This window comes from Stegastes partitus, unplaced genomic scaffold (assembly GCF_000690725.1).
Source record: "Stegastes partitus isolate 25-593 unplaced genomic scaffold, Stegastes_partitus-1.0.2 Scaffold1546, whole genome shotgun sequence".
NCBI classification, from domain to species: Eukaryota; Metazoa; Chordata; class Actinopteri; family Pomacentridae; genus Stegastes; species Stegastes partitus.
The window spans coordinates 48,820-74,819 of NW_007579277.1; the positions used below are offsets into that span (position 1 = coordinate 48,820).

The window sequence follows — 26,000 nt, forward strand, 5'->3', positions numbered from 1 at the left end:
GATGGATGGATGGATGGATGGATGGATAGATGGATAGATAGATACATAGATAGATGGATAGATGGATAGATGGATAGATAGATAGACAGATAGACAGATAGACAGATAGATATGTCATTGTTTTACAAAACAGACCAGACAGCGTCGCATGGCGATGGAAAGTGGGTGTGACTTTCTCCTCCAATGACAGTGTAGATCCACGCTCCATGCAGGCTCCACCGATCCCTCTGTGACGAATACTCTGGAAGATCTCAAAAGACTTTGGATGGAGGAAACGATAGTACAGAACCAACGCTATCACTCCTGGGGAGAGAAAAACAGGCGACAAGAGGGGAAACCGTGAAGGCTTTACGTTTGTAATTCTCAAAATATAATAAGCAAACAACCCGACAGGCAGTCACACTTAGAACAGCCCCCTTTTTCATTAAATTATGAACAAATTCTGTACTTGTAGATCATTAAATTTTTATACAGCATGCTCCTGTGCGTCTCACCAATGAGGAAGCTGCAGAACACTGCAGCTGGGATACCAACAGTGTCCCAGGACACCATGGTGAACAACCAGGAGGAGGCCAGAAGAAGAAAAGCGTTCTCTATAAACATGGCCTGAGGAAGAATGAACAGAAACACAGGAGGATGGTTATCCATTCCCAAAATGACATCATATATCTGTATTTGCTTTACATTTAGCTGTTATCTATCTATGTTACAGTCTTATATCCAGCCAGCATCTGACAACCGTTATCTTAGAGAGAGCAATGATTCAAGTGTTGCATCATTTGCAGCCCACACTGAACACTTTCCTCCAAAGCACCTAACACAAGGTCTTCTGCCAGCAGCCATGTCTTTAAAAATGTCATGCATGTGTTCAGTGTTTCCAACGGCTCGTACTTTTCAAAACTTCTGTGTCTGACACAGGTTTTGCATATAAAATCCATGTTAACATCAGCACAGGAGCATGAAGTGATCCCAAACACCAACATACCAGGTAGAAGCCGGCCATGCGGTATCTGGACTGACCGTACTTCACATTGAGGAAGAGAAAGATGTGAATGGCTCCCAGAACAAGGTTGAAGAGTCTCCATCGACTAGTTGATCGTATGATGTCGGTCTGCTGAGACACCATCCAGAAAGTTGCACCGAGCCAGTGCACACCTGGCACACACACACACACACACACACACACACACACACACACACATCCGATTCAGTATTCAGCCTCTAACACATACATAAACACACTAATACAAGATAAACCTGATGCTACAGCAGGTGGATCATGACCAGTGGAGAAACTTCAACAGTTGGTCAGATTTAACAACATACAGTTTTAGATGAAGTCTTGACATCCACACTTACCGATGACTCCAAGGATCCACTGTTTGAAGATGCGAGTGAAGAGCATGAGAACAGCAAACCGGGATCCCAGCATACTGACCTGCAGACGGAGACAACACATCCGTCACACAGGCAGCCGCTCATGATGTGAACACTGTCATGTTTAATGTTGCACATGCTGGTCTTTTAGCTCACCCTCCACAGCAGTCGGCACAGAATGGCAGCGGGGGTCATTTGCAAGTGTCCTGGTCTGATGAGCGAACAGGCTCTGGCATAGAGGACCAAGGCCCAGGCGAGGGACAGCAAACACACCACAAAACACACCGAGGCTGCAGAGAGGAGAAGAAATGTGAGTAATTCGAATCCCTGAAATGCTATATGTATACAGAACACCAGCAGCGCATGCACACCTGAAAAAATGGTGGAGACATGATTCAGTTTTAAAGCTGCAACAACAGATTATTCAGCCGCTCTGTTACTGGCTCTTGTCTGGGGAAGCTGATTGCTTCTATTGGAGGACATATCTTTTTCCTCAGTTACACTTCATGGTGTTTGACTTATTGCACTGACACTTTTGTTTATTGCTTTTAGCGCTGCAACGCACTGAACTCCTCTCAAAAATTAGTTCCATGTATGAAGCTCGTGGGCACTCACAGTATTCTCAATCTCAACACTGTAATAGCTCAACCATGGCTGGAAGTACGGCAAACAGAGAAAGTTCTTTTGTGTAGGACGGCAAACATGTGCCACAATTTTTTCTTTTTTAAAAAGAGCAAAAGTTTAATTTCTTTGATTTACTACTTTACAAAAATGTGAGGGATAAAAGAAACCTGGAACAAATATGTACAACATTTTTCCAGCTGTTACCAATACCGAAAAATTGGCAACTCTACATATTGTTGACTCTACATAGAAATTTAACCTCTTACATTTTTAATTTGCTTCCATACATGTGTCATTACTGTTCTCTTATTTGGAGCATTCTTCATTTACATGGTCTGCTGAGACTAATAACGAGTAAACAGATTTCATCTAGTCCAGAATAAAATTTGTTTTAGGATGTCCATTAAACTTCATTATGGTTTAATTCTGTTTATAAGGAAAACACTCATTTTCTTACCAGCTACAACATTTTGTACGGTTCTCAAAATACTCATCCAAAAACAACAACAACAAAAAAAACAGTCATCATATAAATGGAGCAAACTGCCTCAAACAATTACAGAATGTAGTGTCCTCACCTTTAAAAGATACATAAAAATACATCTAAGCTTCATTATATGACTGAACAAACTTGAAGGAGTCTGAATCACTGCTCTTCTTGCTCTATTGTGTTTGTATAATAATGCAGATATTACTTTAGTGTTTTTGAATGGTAGGATATCTGTTTGTGGTTCATGTGTGATTTTGTGGTGATTTTTTTAAGATTGTGGACCCTGGATGGCTAGTGTCACTGTGGCAGAAGGTAATGCCAAATAAATAAACACAAATCAATTTTAACTGCACGAAATTTAGTTAACTGCAAATCTATTAAAGAGTCTTTCACATAAATATATTTGGTAACTATCTGCTGATTCTTCACATCCTCTGCTACTACTACATACACTACTGCACTCATACTTTCTACATTTATCATCCAGCCTCTGTTTTACCTGGAGATTTGATTCCTATATCAGTGCAGATGAGCACATAAGTCTGCAGCAGCGTCTGGGGGAGGGTGACCACCAAGGCCTCAAACAGGCGTAAGGCGGACGCATCCGCCTGCTGCATGATCTCACAGTACACATCCTCATCCGGCAGGCGCATACACTCCCACAGCCTGAGCAGGACAGAGAGACATCATTATAGTCATTATCATCATGCATTTTTAAACTGCATTCGTAATCTCCTCTCCAACCAGAGCTGAAGACAGTTTGAGCCTCCTTGTGTGCCGTATCTCCATCACACGCACATAAACACACAAACAAAGAAGGTTAGTTCACCTTTTGAAGAGACCCAGGTGCAGAATGTGTGTCCATGTGAGAGACTTCCTGCGGATTCGTCCATCTGAGAGGTACCACAGATAACTGAGCCACTGGGGACCCCAACCTGAGAGACACAGGGAGAAGAGAAATGATATCAAACTCTATAGTTAACCCACTGTATCTATCTATTAAGCTATTTGTGGTCGTCACCTGGCAGCAGGAACAGTGCGGTGAAGCCGGCGAGATGGGCATAGCAGTAGTTGTGGCCCACCCACAGATAGTAGACAAAGCAGTAGATCACTGAGGGAAGATGGAAAACACACACAATTAAACACTTTTAAATGTTCTGCTGACCGGGCTGGAACAGCAGCTGTTTGTGAAGCTGCTGAAACATGATAATAAAGCCTGAATCATGAAAACACACATGCACACGTAAGTCCAGGTGTGAACCGCAACTAGAGACATTTCTTCAGGAACTAAGACAGCTGTATTTCTACTAAACTCTGCTTTGTAGCACAAGCCCCTTTAAAAGTTAGAGCTAATCTTCTGACTCCCTAAACAGTTGTGGACACTCAAGTATCTGACTACGGCCTAAACTTTTATAATCGCTGGTCAAAGGAGTTTCTGTGTACTGATCCCACTGTCTGATCATTGTCCTTTAACGTCATGTGAGACTAAAGCTGCAAAAATGTAAAGATTGCTTGATCAACTGTAAAAAATAATCACAAACTAGTTTGATAAGCAATAAGTTGCTTTTCTATGGCTGTAAACTGAATATCTGCGGGCAAAACACAAAGACTTGATTACATATCCTCCTAGTGTTCGAGAAACACTGACATTTTCACCATTTTCAAACAACAAATGGATTCATCAAGAAAACAACTGACAGATGAATCAACAATGAAAACAGCTGCAGGACTCCACCTGACTCAGGTGTGGATTAACTCAGTGGTCAAGAATATCTCACCACCAAACCTCTGAGCACAGGTGGCTAAATGTAATCATCTTCCACACAGAATAAAAAGCAATTATTGTTTCTCTGAGTCAGAAAACAACAATAAAACAAGCATACTACATAATGTACCTTGTATTGCTCTTCCATTTATTCATTACATCAATAGTTAGCTATATGATCACAAATGCAGCCTGTTTATGAAATATGACACCGACTGATGGATTAAAGTGCTCAGCAGCAGCACTTTACCTCATTCAAATGTTTTTCACATGCATCATGGTTTAATGATGTGCACAATGAAATGATTCTGCTGCTTGTGTCTGGATGCAGGAATCTGAACTTGAAAAGGAGAATTTTCCAATTTTAGTATCTCTGCTTTTGCATGAGTGATGGATGATGAATAAGTCATGTTAACGGGATGTGGACAAACCTTAGGAACACTGGATTATATGACTGGTGTGATTAGAAAACAAACCAGCCTCATGAACTACGTGCACAATATCAGACTTTTTAAAGAAAAGTGGATGTGCAGATAATGCAGCCCAGTGCATTCCAGCTTCAGCAAATGACACACAGGCAGTATTTTTGTGTGACACTGCTTACACTGCAGTGTCTACAACATTAATGTTTATGTCAGGAGGAACCTGCAGCATTTGATCAGTGGATAATTGCCAGAATGTGCACATTTCAGTGTGCAGTTTGTGGGTGTCTCCACATTTCCATTGTCCTCTGCTGTGCACTTCACCTCATCTAAGGTTCACTGACAGGCAGGCTGCTGTTCTCTCCTCCTCTGCTCTCTACATCCCTCTCTGCAGCTCTGCCTCCCCTCCACGCATGAAACCTGAACCGTTGGAGCTGCCGAACAGGCGGGCTGTCCGGGGCGGACTAGGCCCTCATCCTGGGGTCCGCCATCCCCTCGTCCATTCATGCACCTCCAAAAAAAAGAGCGCTGAAATATGACAACATGGCTCCGCTTTGCTGTTTTATTCAGGAATCATCTCGCAGACCCTGGCGTGGTGCAGATGAGCAAGGTGGGAAACTCTGACATGAGTCAGCAGCCCTGCGGCATGCAGGATTTCATAACGTGCAGGATGTAAAAAATGGAAAGAGGCGCTCTGACTGCAGACTGTGGTGGGACTCTATTATTTATGACAACAGAGGCGCCGAGGTGACAACAAATGCACAACTTTGTGCGGTGGATTTATAATATGAGACCTCATCCATAATAATAAATAAAAGAATCTCTCTCCTCCAGCTGTTCTGCATACATGAAGTGTGCGTGCGCTCGGATGTTGCGCACAATAAAGTCAAAAAACATCCATGCAGGATTCAGGCACATCATCACAATCAGCCTCAAACAGCCCGTCTACAGTGTGTGTGTGTGTGTGTGTGTGTGTGTGTGTGTGTGTGTCCCAGGTAGGACTCACGCGCCGTCCTCTCCGCAACGATGAGAAATGCGGTAAAGGCGAAGACGCAAACTTGGCAGCACGGCATGCAGGCGCCTCCGTTGCTCGGAGCGGCCGAGTAGTCCCTCATGGCGGAACGAAAAGCAGATCCGTCCCTCCGGTTCGCTGGGTTCTGTAAGAACGTCTGCAGGCCCCGTCGTGCTGTTCTGGTCCCGGTCGGTCCAGCTGCGGCAGCCCGCTCTCCCCGCTCCGTGTCCCCGTCCCAACGTCACCGCCCGTCCCGTTAAAGCGATAGCACTGCTGCTGGTGATGCAGGGAGACACCGAGGAGGCAGAGCACAGCTCACAGCAGAGCACAGCTGAATGATAGTGAGTTTAAATCCAAACATTATCAGGATTTTATGGTCTGATTTGGTCATTGAATCACACTCGCTCATCTTAAATGTCCAATAATGAAAACATTGGAGGTGACGTGATTTTAATGAGATCAGATCAGACAAACAAACACCCTGTTTGATCTGATGCTTCTAAGACTTACACAGATTCTTTGAAGTCACTCTTTGAAATGAATCAGATGATTTCTGTGGACATTAAAGGTGCAGAAGAAACATTTTCTGCATCCTGTAAAACAAGTTCTTCAACAGTCCAGTTCTTCATCAACCTCATCATTTTAGGGAGACTTATGGCTTCATAGATGAGGAACTTTGAAGATGATCATGTGATCTGTAAGAGTGCAAATTAAGATTAATCTGGAAAGTTGGTGTGTCATAAGAACCTATTTTTTGTCAGTGGTACCTGTTTGTATTTNGCCAGCTCATTACAGCCACTCACACTCTGTCCAACAGTCTAGACAACAAAAGCTGTTTATACCGACAACACAACACGTGAGAGGCTTTTTCTCACACACACATTCTATCTATCTATCTATCTATCTATCTATCTATCTATCTATCTATCTATCTATCTATCTATCTATCTATCTATCTAGAGAAAGTTTTGGAACTATCCTTATATATAGCTGCAGCACTAATACAGAATTCTCATTTGTTCATAGCCCCAAAAGACTCAAAGTAACTATTTCCGTTTTTAACTTGGGTAATGTACCTGGCTACTGGGACTAATCATTTCCTGAAGCCTACGCTGGTCTCCCCTAAAACTGAGCAAAATCTAAAAATATAATATAATAATCCAGCATATAACCCTGATGATTTGGCTTCTTTTTTTAAAACAAAAAAACAACAAACTGCTGAACTATCAGGCCAGTTTTAGAGTTGCTGGTAAAACAGCAAACTCTGAAATGCTAAATAACTGCAGTTCCTAGAACGTCCACTTGAGGCTGGCTCCAAAAGTGAGTCAATCCCCACAGACCCTTATGACAAAATGTTCACCTTTACAGTAGAAATAAACACGTTTGTAGCCTGCTGCAAAAAACAGTTTTGGTCTCTGTAACTAATTTCCCCATTCTGACAACTTTATGGAGGGTGTTATATATATATATATATATATATAACTTAATTATTTCAATGGTATCAAAGCTTGAAGCTGTTGCTAATTAATCCTATTCAGGACTTTCATGTTGCCATAAGTAGAACGCCTTTCAGGGTTCATTGGACCCTAAGAAAGAATATGTGAAAAATATTAGCTGGTATTGATTTTAGACGTTTATACTGTGTTAAATAAATGTTCTGATAAGTTGGCGTATTTTTGGTTCCAAATGCATGACAAATGTCCCTCTTTTTATATTTAAAAAATAAATAAAAAATCTTCAAAAAAACCCCCAAAAACCAATACCTGTCACCTAAACCAAATGGCCTGGGGTCCAAAAGACCTCAAAAGCCCCGAATAGGGTCAAAGGAGAGGTCACTCTGAGTGACAGGTAGGTCTGCGTGGCCCACTCAGCTCTCAGTTCCACCCTTTTTCTTTATTTCTGGATTAGACGGAAATTAGAAAGAGTCAGGCACTGCTGATATTCATACGGAGCTGCTGACTGGAGGTTCTGATTCACCAAACAGTGGCATCAAGCTTCTTATCGAACCCTTGCTGGTGTGAATGTTTCAGAATATGTCAAATGATTCCTTTAAACTTTAACTTATGTGAAGCACCATGTGGAGAAAAAAAAATGTTAAAGAGAAGAAGACTAAGTACACATGCAAGCAAGAGAAAATGTGACCCAATCTAATGTTCAGTCTGGATCCAACATGCCAACAGTCAGTGCAAAATACTTTCCCATCCCACTTTTGTTTTGTCACAGACACTGATCTTCCTCTCACTTCTCCTTTCTGCGTCTGGCCAAGTACTTATGTGGCACAATAGCTCTTTGTTTTTCTCCACGCGGTTAAAGAAAACCATACAGTTGCTACGACTGTTTCAGCTCAGCTCACACTGTACTCCAACACACACACACAAACACACACACACACACACACACACAGGGGGGAGACACAAAGACTCTCCTCACACACATCCTCCACATCGCGCTCCTCACACATTAAGCGTATATTTTCCCTCTGTGTGTGTCTGCTAATGTTAATCTAATGTGACGGTGGCCTTTCGCTCTCCCGCTGCACCGTTACTATCTAACGTGACCTGCAGAGAGAGAGAGAGAGAGAGGGGAGCCAGCAGCACAGAAATAGAATTAAGACACGGGGAGGGGGAATTAGAGCAAGAGAAATTAAATGTAGTTGAGAGAGGGAGAAAGAGGAAATTATGTGGAGGAAAAACAAAGTAATCCAGCAGGTTGAAATACTTCCATCATCATCATCATCAGGATGGTCACCAAAGACATGAGGAGCAGCAGCATCGTGTGCAAACTAAATGTTCATACTTACATTTTTATTAATGCCAAGATCCCATCTGGTGCGTCTACTCCTCTCCTCTCCTCTTCCTCCTCCTCCTCCTCTGGACTCCTCTACTCTCTGCGCTCTACTCTCTCCTCCCCTTTCCTCTCCTCTCCTATTATCTCCTCTCTGCTCTTTGCCTTTCCCTCAAAGAAAGCCAAAAGCACACCAAGAGTACAATTATACGTATAAATCTCCTCCGTCCTCCCACAGTTGTCAGACAGGCCCACAAGACTCCGTCTCCTCTTCACTTTCTTATGTAGATACAAATTAAAAACGTCAGTCATTCTCCCCTCTTGCCCTCACTTCTTCTGCCTCTGATGCAGCAGCAGCAGCAGGAGGAGGAACGTCGCCCCGGCTGTTTTCCACAGAGCAGTTTCCCGATATTCCATTTCAGCTTTTCCAGGTTATCTTCCAGACAGAGAGGCAGAGGTCAGCTCCTGAGGGCAGAAACTGTGACATGAGAGACCCCGACAGGTCGACCGAATCTCCCTCCTCTCTGACTCTCGCTCAGGCCGACCAGCGCACACACAGGCGTGCACGGTTGTGAATGCACACTGGCTGCTTCTGCTCTCGTGCCTTTTTCTCGGTGTTTCATGCATTCAGCAGAGGGAGGAGAGAGAGAAAGAAGGAGAGAGGGAGGGACTGGGTGGCAGAAAAGCCAACAGAATACCTTTTGCTATAAAAAAAAAATAGAAGAACATCTCACGTGTAAATAGATTTTTGGCATTTTTTATGTTTTTACACACAACACATAAGAAAAAAGTAAACAAGAGTGAACCAAAAACATATTCAGCGCACTTCTTGGTGAAGATGATGGATGGTAATGAATCAGAAAAAGAGACACACACACAGTTCTATTATGTAAATATGTAATTCACTCAGCTGTGTTTGGGAATTCACCTTCTCACTGCACGCACAGATTACATGACCGCTGTTTGTGAAGCTACCCAGTGTATGTATGTACAGAGACTAAATGTTACGAGATCGAGGGTTTACACCTAAATTGTCATTTGGCTAAAAATAACTTCAGATCAGATAACGTTCATGAAAATTTTATCCGGCAACCTGTCATCTTTGCGAGTTATTTTTGTGCTGATGTTATGCAACAGGAAAAACCTGAAAACCCCTTCTGCTGCTGCTGCTGCTGCTGCTGCAGGTTGGGGGCAAACAGAGTTATCCAGGGCAACAGCTCTCAACAGGTATGGAAGAGAAACGGGTAAAGGTGCCCTAAAAACGAGGTGAGAAAACTTTACTCTTTAGTGCAATGAGCCCTGCTAGCTCTGAATATAAAGAGAGCAGCATCACAAACTCATTTGTTTTGCCTTTTTCCAACAGCACCAGATCAGAACGGAGGTATTACATCTAACATCTGAGTCTGAACAGTCCACCTTGAGTTCACTTCTCCACAACAGACTCCTCTCACTGCAACACACCTTTATAATCGTGGATGTGTACTTAAGCTGCCAGCACTTTGCTCATTCTTTTGCCGCATGCCTGCGCACACTGCTAACCTGAAAGCTCTACTGCTGCTGTTGCTGACAGCATTTCAAACCTCCTCCCCCCCAGTCCAGCATCCACCTGAAACTTCTGAATCTAGCTGTGAAGGAGGAGGTAAGTCGAGATCGTAGACTGCATAGGAAAGATCGACAAAGCCTCCAGGTCTCAAAAGTAAATGCAGAAGTGGCTTAAACCTGTGTTCTCTCTAATGACCAGCAGGGGGCGACTCCTCTGGATGTTTCTCACTGTATGGAAGTCTATGAGAAAACAATCTTACTTCTTTCTTGGTTTGTTTCCTCAGCAAACAATGTCCTAACGAGTTTATGGTCTGAATTGCAAGTTTTATGTCTCCTTTACTACAACATGAAGTTCATTTTGTAAATTATGATCTGATTTTCAGTAAAATAGACAATCATGCAGGGTATGCTTTAGGGCAGCCGTCCCCAACCTGTTTTTGCACCACGGACCGCTTTAAAGCAAGACAGTTTTCTACGGGCCGGTCACTGCGCGTATAACAAATGCTAATTGTTTTTTTCCTGTTAAAAAAATGTCATAAACAAATAAAATTAAGTTTTGTTGTTAAATATATATTTACTTTTTCTTCTGTCTCAGCATCGATTAGTTTTATTTATGTATTTTGGCAGCGGTTGGCTTGACGGCTTTGTTTAATGGTCAGGCATGAAAGTCAAGTGCGAGAAGCAAGTACAGGTGGAAGTGACGGGAAGACGAGTTTGTAACTTTTCAAAATAAAACACACTGCAGACTGCTGGAAATCAAACAAACCAATAAAACATTTTCATTCTTTCTGTGCGGTCTGGCACCAAATGAGCCATGGCCCTGTACTGGTCCGCCGCCCGGTGGTTGGGGACCGCTGCCCCTGTGATTGACAGGTCGCTATTGTATTTGTGTGCAAAGTGTTCCAAGGTTCTCCAGGTTCTCAACTCCAGGCTTCAAAACACTTGTCAACAAACATCATCATTGTTGCTTCATGACCTTTTATAAACAGTCTGTGGTCAGAAGTGACGAGGTCAGTGTCTGTAGACGCCACACAACACTTCCCCACACATACAACGTGTGTTGGTGTTCGGTAAACAGGAGTCGACTCTTTTAGGTCTTTTTAGGTACAAGCTTAGAGCTTACTGCTACAATAGTTTATTTAGCATGTTAGCAGGCTAATGTCTTTAACACTAAAGGAAAGCTATGGTTGGGATGATGTTCGTAGTTTCTAAGGTTTCTATTCACAAACTTAAATGCAGGACAATGAAAATGAGAAACCTGATGATGGGGTCGGGAAAAAAAAGTCATCAGAGATCAGAAAGTTCTTCATCCTGAAAATAAAAGCCTGACGTCATACCAGACGTCATGACAATCGATTCATTGTCGAGATGTTTCAACCCTGATTTCTTTTTCCACTTTGTCCCCCTTTTCCTTCTCTGATCCAGATTCAGCATCTGAACATGTTTCAGGAGAACTCAGTAATGAACCATTCATACAACACTTAATATTACTCACAAGAATAATAACACTGGATGTGCTTCAGTGAACACAATATGAAATCTCAGCAACTTTTAGCTTTTGCCTTTCAATGAGCTGCACAAATTACAGGAGCGAGAACATTACAGTGAATCCTTCATGGCTGTTAAGGTCTTTATTATGCCCTGAGTGTGAGACAAAGGTAGAACACAGACGTCTTCCTCTTCAAGCCTCTGCCATACAGGAGAAGAAGGAAGAAATGAATAAGACGTAGTCCCAGCAGATAAATCCAACTTTCTCCCACAGAGAGGATTAAAACGATTCAACCGACAATTATTGAAAACAAGCAATTTGTTAAGGAAAAAAATGGAACTATCCCACGAGCGCAGGCAAATGTGATGAGAAAACCAAATCACTTCCATCAGTGACACCACCCACCGCTGTCACCTCGTCATCATTACTGGTACTTTTAAAAATAAAAGCGGCTCTATATGCAGAATACATGCACCACTGTCAATCCATGATGCATCCATGCCTGCACCTCCTCCTCCTCAAAGTGGTAAAATATTAACTCCCTCAGCTCCGTGCAGTGTGTGTGTGAGGAACTGTTGTCAGTCATCTCTGAAACAGTGAGGGAGTTTCAGATGCCGAGTGGGAACGCTGGGGCTGCCTTTGCTCCGCTGGCTTTTCGCTTCATTATTTATGACCGGAGGGAAAGCCTCGGGTCACTGTGGGCAATCTCGTCCATCAGCAAAATAAAACAGGGTCAGCTTCATTATGGATGAAAGCAGTTAATATTTATCGACGGATTTAAACACGCACTTCGCTCAGAAATCTCCTGACCGAGCCACAGATGTCCCAGAGTTCTCTGCTTCGTGGTTGACTCGTTCACATTCGGCGGTCTGTGGTACTTAACCCCAAACCCAGCGACAAGAGAAAGATGTAATTCATCTAATTTGGGTCCCGAAACTGGAACTTCAGTTTAGCAAATGGCCAATTTTCCTAAACAGTTGGGTGTTTTTAGTAAATTTTGTTAATCAACAGTGAAACCAAAAACAAAAACCACATTATTTTTTTCCAGTATGTGCCTCAGTGATGTGTTTCTAATAGCAACAGAGCGATATTACACAGCAGACTAAGTTACAGTGTCTTTTCACATCCGCAATGTTTGTTAGCGAGATGTTTTTTTTTTTTGGTTTTGCCTCTATGAGGGAATTTATTGTCAGAAAACTCCTTTCATTTTAATTCCGAGTACTCAAACAGTAGTTGAGTACCTGTACTTTTACTACATTTGACAGTTTCATGGCGTACTTTCACATCACTACAACTTTTTTACAGCTCTGTCGTTCTGCAGATAAACTGTTTGCATACAAAAGTTATGATGAATTCATAAAATGTGATGCATTGTCAGACGTGACTGGTTGAGCTGCACATTAATCTGCTGCCTAATGCATCACTACTAATAGTCTAATTTATTATAACACTCAGCTGCCATTCCGCTGTATAATCTGTACTTACCAGGAAATGTCAAAGAAATAAAACCAAAAAAGCACATTTCATTCTGTCATTAACTGCCTCCGGTTTGGAGGCTCTTTCTCTGGAAAGAGATGCATATGGACAATCAACTGATGAACATTTAACTAAAGCAGTAAAACTAGAGACTGGACAATCAAAACATTGAGCTGAAAGGTGCTTTTAAAGCTTTGTGGAGTAAAAGGGGAAGTGCAGAGTCGGGCCATAATTCATTCGTGGGTTTATCATGGAGTCAGCGAAGGCAACAAGTGAAGGACCTGAACGCTTCAACCAATCGCAAGCATTTCATTTTTCAAAACTGAAAAGCAACAGTGCAAAATGGGTTACGGAAGAGTTTTACTTTTTAATTCTACACGTCCCGGTCACCACATGAGACCCGCCTGCCTCGCTGGGTTCTCTTTGATGTGGACTTTCTCTTTGACTCTGTTGTCTCTCTGTTGCTACAGGGCACCTTTACCCAGAGTAGGTTTTTGGCCACAACACAGACCCCTCGTTATTTCTGAGTTCGCTTTGTGTGTGTGTGTGTGTGTGTGTGTGTTACATAAGACAGCTGTTCATGTGGTGATAATCAAATCATTCCCATGACTAAGTCAAGTGGAACTGAGGGCCTCTCAGACTCATCCTCTGTGCACATGTCACTCACTCACTCTCTCTCTCTTTCTCTGTGTCCATGCTGCTCCTGTTTCTCCACATGTGTTGATTCCCCTTCGCCTGTTTTCTCCTTCTGCCTCCAAACTAAACTCTCCTTCTGCTCTTTTCTGTCATACTTCTCTCTCTCTCTCTCTCTACCTGTTTCTCTCTCCCCCCTCGGCTCTTTTTTCTTTTTTTTTTGGCGATCTGTCCTCTTTCTGCCTCTGTACATACTGTACTCTTATTTACAAGGAAAAAAATCCAGTAGCTGATCTTGGAGAGAAAACAAATCAGAAATGACCCTGAGATTTAGACACGAGGCACATGAAGCCATCTGGGGGTTTCAGAANACACCAGGTGGAGTCCTCGACTGACTCCTGCAGACCTCAGTAGTGGCTCCCCGGAGAAGAGAAGCTTCATGTGCAACCAAAGGAATGTGGACCACTTTAGATGTGTTAAAGTGGGGGATTCACTGAATGATACGCAAAAACAGCTTTCATGAAATCCTGGAATTGAATTTTTATTAACTTTTTCAACTCAACAACACAGACTGAAACAGAACACAACCTTCTCACACACAATGCTCTCTTGTGCAACAACTGATTCGCTGCCAGCATACAGAGCTGTTAGGTAATCCTTGATGCATTACTTTACCGTTGTATGTCCCACTTATTAGTGTGCAGTCATTATAAAGGAGGTTCAGAACTGCAGCAGAGTTAATGTCCTCCTCTTCAGACAGGAAACATCAGATTGATCTCTCTCCATTTTTACCCCTTTTCCCTTCCTGTTGCCTTTATTTTCAGCTTCCAGTACTTAACCCATTAATTATAGCAGGTTCACAGACAGACAAGGGTGAGCTGAGGAAAAGTGCAACAACAACACAGTGTCACATCACTTGAATCCGTACTGTACACTCATACACGGCACCCGTTCCTCCTCCTGCGCATCTGGAAAAGCACCTGTTAAAAATGGAAAAGTTAGAAAATCCCTGTAACTTCACGGCGGCAGTTACACGTCGCAGCATCTACAAAACATCTGCAGCAGACGACAGCAGCTCCGTAGTGTCTTTTTCTTCTTCCAAACACGAAACTGTCATCTCACATTGGAGGACCAGAGCCATCGCGTGTGTTCCTGGAGGGACCGGCTGCACGGTCACCGGCAGTTTGATAAGAGACTCTTTGGTGCTGTCAATACATCATTGTTCATTTCACAACAGTGTTTGTTCACCTGCGCGTCCATTTGTTCATCCGTCTGTCTGCCTCTACGTCTTCCGTTTTCCTCTCCGTCTGCCTCCCGGTCTGACCTTGTGTTTACTTTCGTGTCAGTAATATCTGTTGAGGCTTTGAGTGACCGTGCTGATGTCTGGTTGTCCGTTCATCCAGATCTCCCGAAGAATCCTTTCCCGCTCTTCTAGCCTCTGGGCTCGGTCCAGCTCTGATGGCGCACACACACACACACACAGAGGAGAAAAAAAAAAGGTTGAAACACACTCATACACTGTCTATTCACATAACCATCAACTATCTATTCTTCTCATTATTCTATTTTAAAGCAGGAGCATGTGTGTCTGAGTGCATCTGACAGCCGAGCTCAGAGAGATAATCAGAGCGAGCATCTACAGGGAGAGCGCAGAAACGTGTCCTGACACTGTATGAGGCCAAAAACATGGAAATGAAAATTGCACAGGGTGATTTAGATTTTGACAAACAGCTTGCTGGATGTAGTTGTGCCTGTTTTTTAGTGTTTGCATGCTATCAGCTGATTACACTGATCTTGATGAGTGCGTGTCTGTGTACCCTCGGCTGACGTGAACATGGTGGCGTGCAGCAGGGCCCTCTCGAAGCGCCTGCGTCTCCGTGCCGACAGGTCAGACGTGTCATCCCAGTCCTCCGACTCGCTGTCCCCAGTGGGCCCAGTGGGCCCAGAGGCCACCACGGCAGTGTGGTCCGGGTTGCCGTCGCCCTGCTGATGGATGGGACAGTTGTGATGGCGGCGATGATGATGTTTGTTCCTGTGGCGATGCTGGGGGTTGTTGCTGTTGCCGTAGTGGCAGTCTGCTCGGCAGTGAATCTGGAAGACGATGGCGCACAGCGTGACCAGGAGGCCGACGCACACGCCGCCGAGAAACACCAGCGCCGTCCTCTCAGGTTGGTCTGTGAGAAAAAGGTCATTTAAGGAAGTAGGATGTAAAGTTAAACTTGTCAGCTGCTGCTTTATCCTCCTCTGCTTCCCCCTCTCAACCCACACTGTAAAAAATAAGTGGGTTTTTTTTGTTTGTTTTTTTAAATCAGGTTTTAAGAACTCACTGTTTGGGGTTTTTTTTGTTTGTTTGTTTGTTTGTTTGTTTGTTTGTTTTTTACTGTTACAAGTAATAGCTAGAAATCACAGAAAGAAAAACATATTAACTGAAGTACAAATAAAAAAGATCACACAATTATAAAAACATGACAATATTTCTTCTGCCTTTAAATCATCAAACACTATTATTATACTGATATTTGCTGTTATTCAAAAGAAAAATTATGTATATGAAGGGCTAAAAAATGGTAAATCAACTATTCAACAGCTACTTTTGTTAAGTTACAGATTGTATCTAGCAAAATTACAGAAAAAAAGGTGTACATTTACATGGTAACTCTAAAAAAAATAAAATAAGAACCACATTAAAAATCTGTATTTTTACAAATAGCTTTCTCTTTTGGTGTGTGACCATAGGATGACTGGTTGACTGTATTTATATCTACTAAATATATCATCATTTTACAAATATTTGCAGTTGTTTTCACATTTTTCTGCAGTTTTTGAATGTTACAATATTCCTCCTTTCTTTAACTTATGTTTTCTGGCATCCTTGCTGCAAGATTTAACTTTTTTTCTCCTTTCTGCTCTTTCTCCTCCTCTTCTTCTTGCGTGTCCAGTTGGTTCAGACTGTGACATCCTACACCCACCTCTCTGCTACCTGTTCCCTGTGCATTTTCTTTTTTTTTTTGCTGCCAGAAACACATTTTCAGACTCTTCCAAGTTAACTAGCAGCTTTTTCTCCAGAATTGCAGACAGTATATGCAACTTTTTTGTGACCTCATCCTCAAAGTGTGGCTCCCAGGCCCCACAGGGATCTCTGGGGAATCCAGAAAACAAAGAGCCACTACAGTTAAGAGCTTTTCTTTTGACTTAGCAGAATGTTTAATGCTGTTTTCAGTCCTCACGCAGCTACGCATGGCTGACCGGTTCTACCTGCAATGAAGGTGTAGGCTGCCAGGATGTTGCTAAGCAATGCCATCTCCTGGGAGACCACCTTCACCTCCATGTTGGGGCTTCCCGTCGTCGGAGCGCTCATGATTTCACAGTGAGTCGAGGTGATTGTCTTCTCCTGCAGAGGGCACTTCAGTTCCTCAGGACTTCCCTGGATTGTAGGTTTTTATGGTGGAGGTGTGAGGACAAATGTGGGAAAGGATGGAGGGAAAGGACCAAGGAGAGAGAGATAGATGAGACGGAGAATTAGGAAGAAGTTAACAAATGTTATTGGAATATCATCTTTTAGTTTAAAAAGTAAAATTTACACAGAGAGAATCTAAAGCAATGCCAGAATACAACACTTTGTTATTCTACCTGTGCATTCCCAGTCAAAACAAAAGCATTAAAGGTATCATAGTTGTGTTAAATCCCCCTGTGGTTACAGTTGGCATCTTTGTGTGTACTCAGGTTTGTGCCTGCAATCTTATCACCACACCAGTTTTTAAAGCTCTCAAGTAAACCAGCTGTGCTCACTCACACACACCACTACTTTATGTTGAAGGCAGCTATAAAAAAAAAAAAAAAGATCCAATCACCAGTCTCGTCCATGTATCCATACCTGAAACATGTCTTTCACGGAGACAAGTTGATGTGATTAAACTGCCAAACAAACAACAAATTGTTGAGTTAATCATAGAGTAGTTTGGAAACTATGACACCGTCCCCATAAATCTATACCTCTCTCCCATTATCAACATGCCTGAGCACAGACGGGAAGACAACAACAGTGAGGCATTCAGACAAACAGAGCGGCTAAAATATTCTAATTTTGCCACACATGTAAAAGTATTCCCACTCACTGAAGTGCACTTTTGTAAACACTGTAGTATCACACACACACAAACACACACACATACACATGATTTATTGCAGAGGTGGTTAACGTAGCGGCTGTCTGGAAGCGACGGGAGTCAGGATGGAGGGAGAAAACCAGCGTGTTTGTTTTACACAGAGCATGCATTGGATGTATACACTGTACTCTTATTGATTCTGAAAAATTCATCACTTATCTGACCCCTAGGTGGCAACGAATAGCCATCAGCGTTGCAGCCGACCTACAGGTTCACATCTAAATGTTGCTGTTCTTGCACGCAGAAGCAATCACTGAGCCGTGATGCTGTTGTCCAGCTGATGACTGACATGTTGTCTGCTGGAGATTTTTTTATTTGTTTTACAAAGTAGCGCTGATGCTGAAACATTTCAGGCTCTTGCTCTGTTGCGTTCGCTCAGTTTCACGCGTTAATGCTCACACATATCGTGAGTGGGCAGAAAATCAAATCAGAGGAAAGAGAAACAAGTTCAACTGTAATGTGTCACCACTTTGACCATGAGGGCAGCTCAGCAACATGAGTACTGTGTGTTTCACTATAGTTTGGGGTTTGATTGTGTTTGGAGGTGAGAGTGTTTTAGTTTTAGTGCTGTGGGGCGTCCATGTGAATTGTAAAATCAGAGTTTGCATTAATCATTGTTGTTTCCACGTAAAAAGTCGAACCCATAAAGCTTAAGACAGTCCACTGTTTTTGTTCTATATTACTCAGTTTTGTCATGTAGCTGCACTGAGCTACAAATATGACACTGGTTTAATATGCACACATGTGCCGTGGACCTGAAAATGTGTTTGTTTCAGGCATCAAACAATGTCACACAATATGACACTAGTCTGCAGCACCCAGATAAACAGACTGCAAAAAACAAACATAATGCACAGTCTGTGGTTGATACATGAAGACCCAAACGTAGACGATGCTTGCACTGAAAAGATCCGAGCATTTATTTATGCATATTTCAAACAGATCATGATTTGATGACTGTTTTCTTAAAAGCGATGCTGATAAAAGCATCGAAATTAGCAGCTCCACACAGTAAATCTGAGGGGTCACGATGATTAGAAAAGTTACAAAAAGATGTATTTCTGCTTCACAAAACGGTGACATTCCTTTAATCTTTGCTTTTTATTTCTTAAATACCAATGTTCTTCAAATTTAGCACTGCGTTCAAGATCAGTCTTTGTTTTATTACAGCTTTGTTTGAAAAGGTCACAAGGCCTCAGTTTTTTTTTCAAACTTATGATTCATTAAACTCAAGCTTTTGCATATTTCTTATGATGGGTACGTATCGCCGTGTCGATTTTAAAACTGCCATGACTCGTGATGCGCTTTGACAGGCTGAGTTATGCCGCTCCAGAAATAAACCTGTCCACATCAGCTAGCCCAGCCCGATAAAAGCTCCCCCTTCTTAGAGGAGATAATGCCAATTAGCGCTTACTGCTCGTTGTAGCTGCCGTGCTGTGTAACAGGGTGAGATAAGTGCGTTTTCATCATCATCACTTACTCGCCTCACAAACACTCAGATCCTGCAAACATTTACTGAGCGTTTTTTTTTTTTTAAAGATAAATTAAAGCTGCGTGTTGAGTCACTTTTATTCTCTTTATCTGTAAAACGGCAACACTTGAATATCTGCACATGAGTGACATTTTACATCCGGACTGGGCCTAAAGCATGACTTTCTAATTACACACAAAATTTGCGAAGCCCCCTCGGCAACACTTGCGTTACTGACTTCCTTTCCCAGCATTTCATGATCTTATAATCAAATAAAATTAAACTCTGTAGTGCAGACGCAGAGTGGAGCTGGGTTAAAAGGACATTTAACATTTTTAATTTCACAAGTGTGCTGATTTCCCCAGCTGGCACATTTAAACACATCTAATTACATGTTAATATGTTCTCACTGAGCTTTTGCCCCATTAGGAGTCTTTATTAATGACTGCAAACAGGCCAAGCGGTTGAGTGAAGACTGCTCCGTCCTCAGGAAAAACAACAGTGAGGATATTACACAATGAAAAAGCAGGCCTTGAAAAATTAACAGTGAAGTCTTTAAACATTTAAGACCAAAACTGTGTAGAAATATAAAGACTCCAAAACCTGGATGTTGTACTCTCATGCCGTGAAGCTGTAAAGACAGAAGTTTAAACCTGAACAGATAAAAAATGGATGAAGCTCTCAGAGAAGATCAAACTGGCCTAATTTCTGAGGATGTTTTCGGCTGTAACAACGCAGGAACGCAGCACTTTTGACCTGTTAGGAGAAACCAAAACACACGCAGGAGAGCAAATGTGCATTTCATCCGTCACTTTTCTGGAACTGTGCGCCCGACAAGATGGGCTTCGGTCCCATCCTTCATTCATCGGCATATAAAGACACCTCAGGGCTTATAATTATGTTACAAAACTAACAGAACGGTCAAAAAGCAACGCACAACAACACAACAACAAATGGCGTTATACTGCAGCGCAACATAACACAACCAAACACAAGACAACCTCCGAGCACTTCTAAATTCACTGACTGTCAGGGTCATTTTGTGATGTTGTGTGTAAATGCTGCAGGACGTGGCTGCCCTTCTCTCTCCCACTTTCCCTGCTTCCTCTCTCTTTCTGTCTTTGGATTTGACAATTTGGGTTACTGTATGTTACAGCGAAAAGGCTTGTCATTGGGCCATCATAAAGTATTTAGAGTTCAGGATGTTAATTTCTTTATTTAGCAGTTCACCAAACCCACTGTGCTTCTTAAAAAAAAAAAATCATATTTGATCCCTTTCGCTAAATGAAATAACCTCTCTGAAACCTTTCTAAACAAGCAGACAGTCATGAGTGTCAGAGCAGGTAAATGCAGTTAAAAATCCTGTCATAATTTACTATCATGGAGCTGAATGTCTCAGTTATGTAATGACATTAGAATGAGACATTTGGCCTGCAGCCAGCTCATTACAGCCACTCACACTCTGTCCAACAGTCTAGACAACAAAAGCTGTTTATACCGACAACACAACACGTGAGAGGCTTTTTCTCACACACACATTCTATCTATCTATCTATCTATCTATCTATCTATCTATCTATCTATCTATCTATCTATCTATCTATCTATCTATCTAGAGAAAGTTTTGGAACTATCCTTATATATAGCTGCAGCACTAATACAGAATTCTCATTTGTTCATAGCCCCAAAAGACTCAAAGTAACTATTTCCGTTTTTAACTTGGGTAATGTACCTGGCTACTGGGACTAATCATTTCCTGAAGCCTACGCTGGTCTCCCCTAAAACTGAGCAAAATCTAAAAATATAATATAATAATCCAGCATATAACCCTGATGATTTGGCTTCTTTTTTTAAAACAAAAAAACAACAAACTGCTGAACTATCAGGCCAGTTTTAGAGTTGCTGGTAAAGCAGCAAACCCTGAAATGCTAAATAACTGCAGTTCCTAGAACGTCCACTTGAGGCTGGCTCCAAAAGTGAGTCAATCCCCACAGACCCTTATGATAAAATGTTCACCTTTACAGCAGAAATAAACGTGTTTGTAGCCTGTTGCAAAAAACAGTTTTGGTCTCTGTAACTAATTTCCCCATTCTGACAACTTTATGGAGGGTGTTATATATATATATATATATATATAACTTAATTATTTCAATGGTATCAAAGCTTGAAGCTGTTGCTAATTAATCCTATTCAGGACTTTCATGTTGCCATAAGTAGAACGCCTTTCAGGGTTCATTGGACCCTAAGAAAGAATATGTGAAAAATATTAGCTGGTATTGATTTTAGACGTTTATACTGTGTTAAATAAATGTTCTGATAAGTTGGCGTATTTTTGGTTCCAAATGCATGACAAATGTCCCTCTTTTTATATTTAAAAAATAAATAAAAAATCTTCAAAAAAACCCCCAAAAACCAATACCTGTCACCTAAACCAAATGGCCTGGGGTCCAAAAGACCTCAAAAGCCCCGAATAGGGTCAAAGGAGAGGTCACTCTGAGTGACAGGTAGGTCTGCGTGGCCCACTCAGCTCTCAGTTCCACCCTTTTTCTTTATTTCTGGATTAGACGGAAATTAGAAAGAGTCAGGCACTGCTGATATTCATACGGAGCTGCTGACTGGAGGTTCTGATTCACCAAACAGTGGCATCAAGCTTCTTATCGAACCCTTGCTGGTGTGAATGTTTCAGAATATGTCAAATGATTCCTTTAAACTTTAACTTATGTGAAGCACCATGTGGAGAAAAAAAAATGTTAAAGAGAAGAAGACTAAGTACACATGCAAGCAAGAGAAAATGTGACCCAATCTAATGTTCAGTCTGGATCCAACATGCCAACAGTCAGTGCAAAATACTTTCCCATCCCACTTTTGTTTTGTCACAGACACTGATCTTCCTCTCACTTCTCCTTTCTGCGTCTGGCCAAGTACTTATGTGACACAATAGCTCTTTGTTTTTCTCCACGCGGTTAAAGAAAACCATACAGTTGCTACGACTGTTTCAGCTCAGCTCACACTGTACTCCAACACACACACACAAACACACACACACACACACACACACAGGGGGGAGACACAAAGACTCTCCTCACACACATCCTCCACATCGCGCTCCTCACACATTAAGCGTATATTTTCCCTCTGTGTGTGTCTGCTAATGTTAATCTAATGTGACGGTGGCCTTTCGCTCTCCCGCTGCACCGTTACTATCTAACGTGACCTGCAGAGAGAGAGAGAGAGAGAGGGGAGCCAGCAGCACAGAAATAGAATTAAGACACGGGGAGGGGGAATTAGAGCAAGAGAAATTAAATGTAGTTGAGAGAGGGAGAAAGAGGAAATTATGTGGAGGAAAAACAAAGTAATCCAGCAGGTTGAAATACTTCCATCATCATCATCATCAGGATGGTCACCAAAGACATGAGGAGCAGCAGCATCGTGTGCAAACTAAATGTTCATACTTACATTTTTATTAATGCCAAGATCCCATCTGGTGCGTCTACTCCTCTCCTCTCCTCTTCCTCCTCCTCCTCCTCTGGACTCCTCTACTCTCTGCGCTCTACTCTCTCCTCCCCTTTCCTCTCCTCTCCTATTATCTCCTCTCTGCTCTTTGCCTTTCCCTCAAAGAAAGCCAAAAGCACACCAAGAGTACAATTATACGTATAAATCTCCTCCGTCCTCCCACAGTTGTCAGACAGGCCCACAAGACTCCGTCTCCTCTTCACTTTCTTATGTAGATACAAATTAAAAACGTCAGTCATTCTCCCCTCTTGCCCTCACTTCTTCTGCCTCTGATGCAGCAGCAGCAGCAGGAGGAGGAACGTCGCCCCGGCTGTTTTCCACAGAGCAGTTTCCCGATATTCCATTTCAGCTTTTCCAGGTTATCTTCCAGACAGAGAGGCAGAGGTCAGCTCCTGAGGGCAGAAACTGTGACATGAGAGACCCCGACAGGTCGACCGAATCTCCCTCCTCTCTGACTCTCGCTCAGGCCGACCAGCGCACACACAGGCGTGCACGGTTGTGAATGCACACTGGCTGCTTCTGCTCTCGTGCCTTTTTCTCGGTGTTTCGTGCATTCAGCAGAGGGAGGAGAGAGAGAAAGAAGGAGAGAGGGAGGGACTGGGTGGCAGGAAAGCCAACAGAATACCTTTTGCTGGAAAAAAAATAGAAGAACATCTCACGTGTAAATACATTTTTGGCATTTTTTATGTTTTTACAGACAACACATAAGAAAAAAGTAAACAAGAGTGAACCAAAAACATATTCAGCGCACTTCTTGGTGAAGATGATGGATGGTAATGAATCAGAAAAAGAGACACACACACAGTTCTATTATGTAAATATGTAATTCACTCAGCTGTGTTTGGGAATTCACCTTCTCACTGCACGCACAGATTACATGACCGCTGTTTGTGAAGCTACCCAGTGTATGTATGTACAGAGACTAAATGTTACGAGATCGAGGGTTTACACCTAAATTGTCATTTGGCTAAAAATAACTTCAGATCAGATAACGTTCATGAAAATTTTATCCGGCAACCTGTCATCTTTGCGAGTTATTTTTGTGCTGATGTTATGCAACAGGAAAAACCTGAAAACCCCTTCTGCTGCTGCTGCTGCTGCTGCTGCAGGTTGGGGGCAAACAGAGTTATCCAGGGCAACAGCTCTCAACAGGTATGGAAGAGAAACGGGTAAAGGTGCCCTAAAAACGAGGTGAGAAAACTTTACTCTTTAGTGCAATGAGCCCTGCTAGCTCTGAATATAAAGAGAGCAGCATCACAAACTCATTTGTTTTGCCTTTTTCCAACAGCACCAGATCAGAACGGAGGTATTACATCTAACATCTGAGTCTGAACAGTCCACCTTGAGTTCACTTCTCCACAACAGACTCCTCTCACTGCAACACACCTTTATAATCGTGGATGTGTACTTAAGCTGCCAGCACTTTGCTCATTCTTTTGCCGCATGCCTGCGCACACTGCTAACCTGAAAGCTCTACTGCTGCTGTTGCTGACAGCATTTCAAACCTCCTCCCCCCCAGTCCAGCATCCACCTGAAACTTCTGAATCTAGCTTCCAGTTTTGAAGGAGGGGGTATGTCGACTGCATAGGAAAGATCGACAAAGCCTCCAGGTCTCAAAAGTAAATGCAGAAGTGGCTTAAACCTGTGTTCTCTCTAATGACCAGCAGGGGGCGACTCCTCTGGATGTTTCTCACTGTATGGAAGTCTATGAGAAAACAATCTTACTTCTTTCTTGGTTTGTTTCCTCAGCAAACAATGTCCTAACGAGTTTATGGTCTGAATTGCAAGTTTTCAGTCTCCTTCAATACAGCATGAAGTTAATTTTGTAAATTATGATCTGATTTTCAGTAAAATAGACGATCATGCAGGGCATGCTTTAGGGCAGCCGTCCCCAACCTGTTTTTGCACCACGGACCGCTTTAAAGCAAGACAGTTTTCTACGGGCCGGTCACTGCGCGTATAACAAATGCTAATTGTTTTTTTCCTGTTAAAAAAATGTCATAAACAAATAAAATTAAGTTTTGTTGTTAAATATATATTTACTTTTTCTTCTGTCTCAGCATCGATTAGTTTTATTTATGTATTTTGGCAGCGGTTGGCTTGACGGCTTTGTTTAATGGTCAGGCATGAAAGTCAAGTGCGAGAAGCAAGTACAGGTGGAAGTGACGGGAAGACGAGTTTGTAACTTTTCAAAATAAAACACACTGCAGACTGCTGGAAATCAAACAAACCAATAAAACATTTTCATTCTTTCTGTGCGGTCTGGCACCAAATGAGCCATGGCCCTGTACTGGTCCGCCGCCCGGTGGTTGGGGACCGCTGCCCCTGTGATTGACAGGTCGCTATTGTATTTGTGTGCAAAGTGTTCCAAGGTTCTCCAGGTTCTCAACTCCAGGCTTCAAAACACTTGTCAACAAACATCATCATTGTTGCTTCATGACCTTTTATAAACAGTCTGTGGTCAGAAGTGACGAGGTCAGTGTCTGTAGACGCCACANTCCAGTTATGGGAGCCTTTGCACGTTAAAAGCTTTGGATTGTTTGGATTTTAAATTAAATCCCTTTAACCTAAACATAACATTTACATGCTTCAGTGTTCAAAAACCACATTATTTTTTTCATTACGTACATCACTGCAGCACTTGTGCCTGAAATGCTCCATTTTAGTTCCCATTGCTTTAAGACATTCATACTGAAAAGCCTGACCTGTCCAGGGTGTCCCCTGCCTTCACCCTAAGTCGGCTGGGATAGACTCCAGCCCCCCCGTGACCCTAGTGAGGATTAAGGGGTGCATAGATAATGGATGGATGGATGGATACCCAAAAGCCCAGTTTGCTACGACTGGTCAGCTGGCCCAATGAGAGCGAGGCGATGTTGGTGCTGTAACAGCAGAAGTATAGGGATGTGGCCTTAGGTAGTAAACAATCAGGGGAGTTGCTCATATTTTGTTTGAAAGTGTGTCAAACTAGGAGCAAGGCAGGCGTTAGTGAATTATGTTACATAGAGACGTAGATAAGTGACAGAGAAAAAGTCTGGACTTCAAACGAGGCCTTTCTGGTACAAAAACACAGGAATATGACACCCTGAAGGGAAACAAAGAAACACAGAAAAGAACAATATGGGCTCATTAATGCCAACCTTTGAACGGTGCTGCTCATCACATGAAACCGTTATAATCAGCTTGTTTGTCAGGTTTGTTTTCTGCTGTTTGTTTTTAGCTGAATCACATTTTATTTC

The 26,000-nt window shown here is 42.4% G+C and overlaps 1 protein-coding gene across 1 annotated transcript; it reads right to left on the bottom strand.

The window, feature by feature from the left end:
• Positions 1 to 14,137: 14,137 nt before the first annotated feature.
• Positions 14,138 to 22,778, bottom strand: eva1ab (eva-1 homolog A, regulator of programmed cell death b). Its single transcript, XM_008300469.1, has 4 exons — positions 22,708 to 22,778; positions 16,870 to 17,038; positions 15,432 to 15,788; positions 14,138 to 15,069 (listed from the first exon to the last, which is right to left on the bottom strand). Exons 2-4 carry the CDS (start codon positions 16,970 to 16,972, stop codon positions 14,957 to 14,959), a joined length of 573 nt encoding a protein of 190 aa, XP_008298691.1. The 5' UTR covers positions 16,973 to 17,038; positions 22,708 to 22,778; the 3' UTR covers positions 14,138 to 14,956.
• Between the last annotated feature and the right edge of the window lie 3,222 nt (positions 22,779 to 26,000).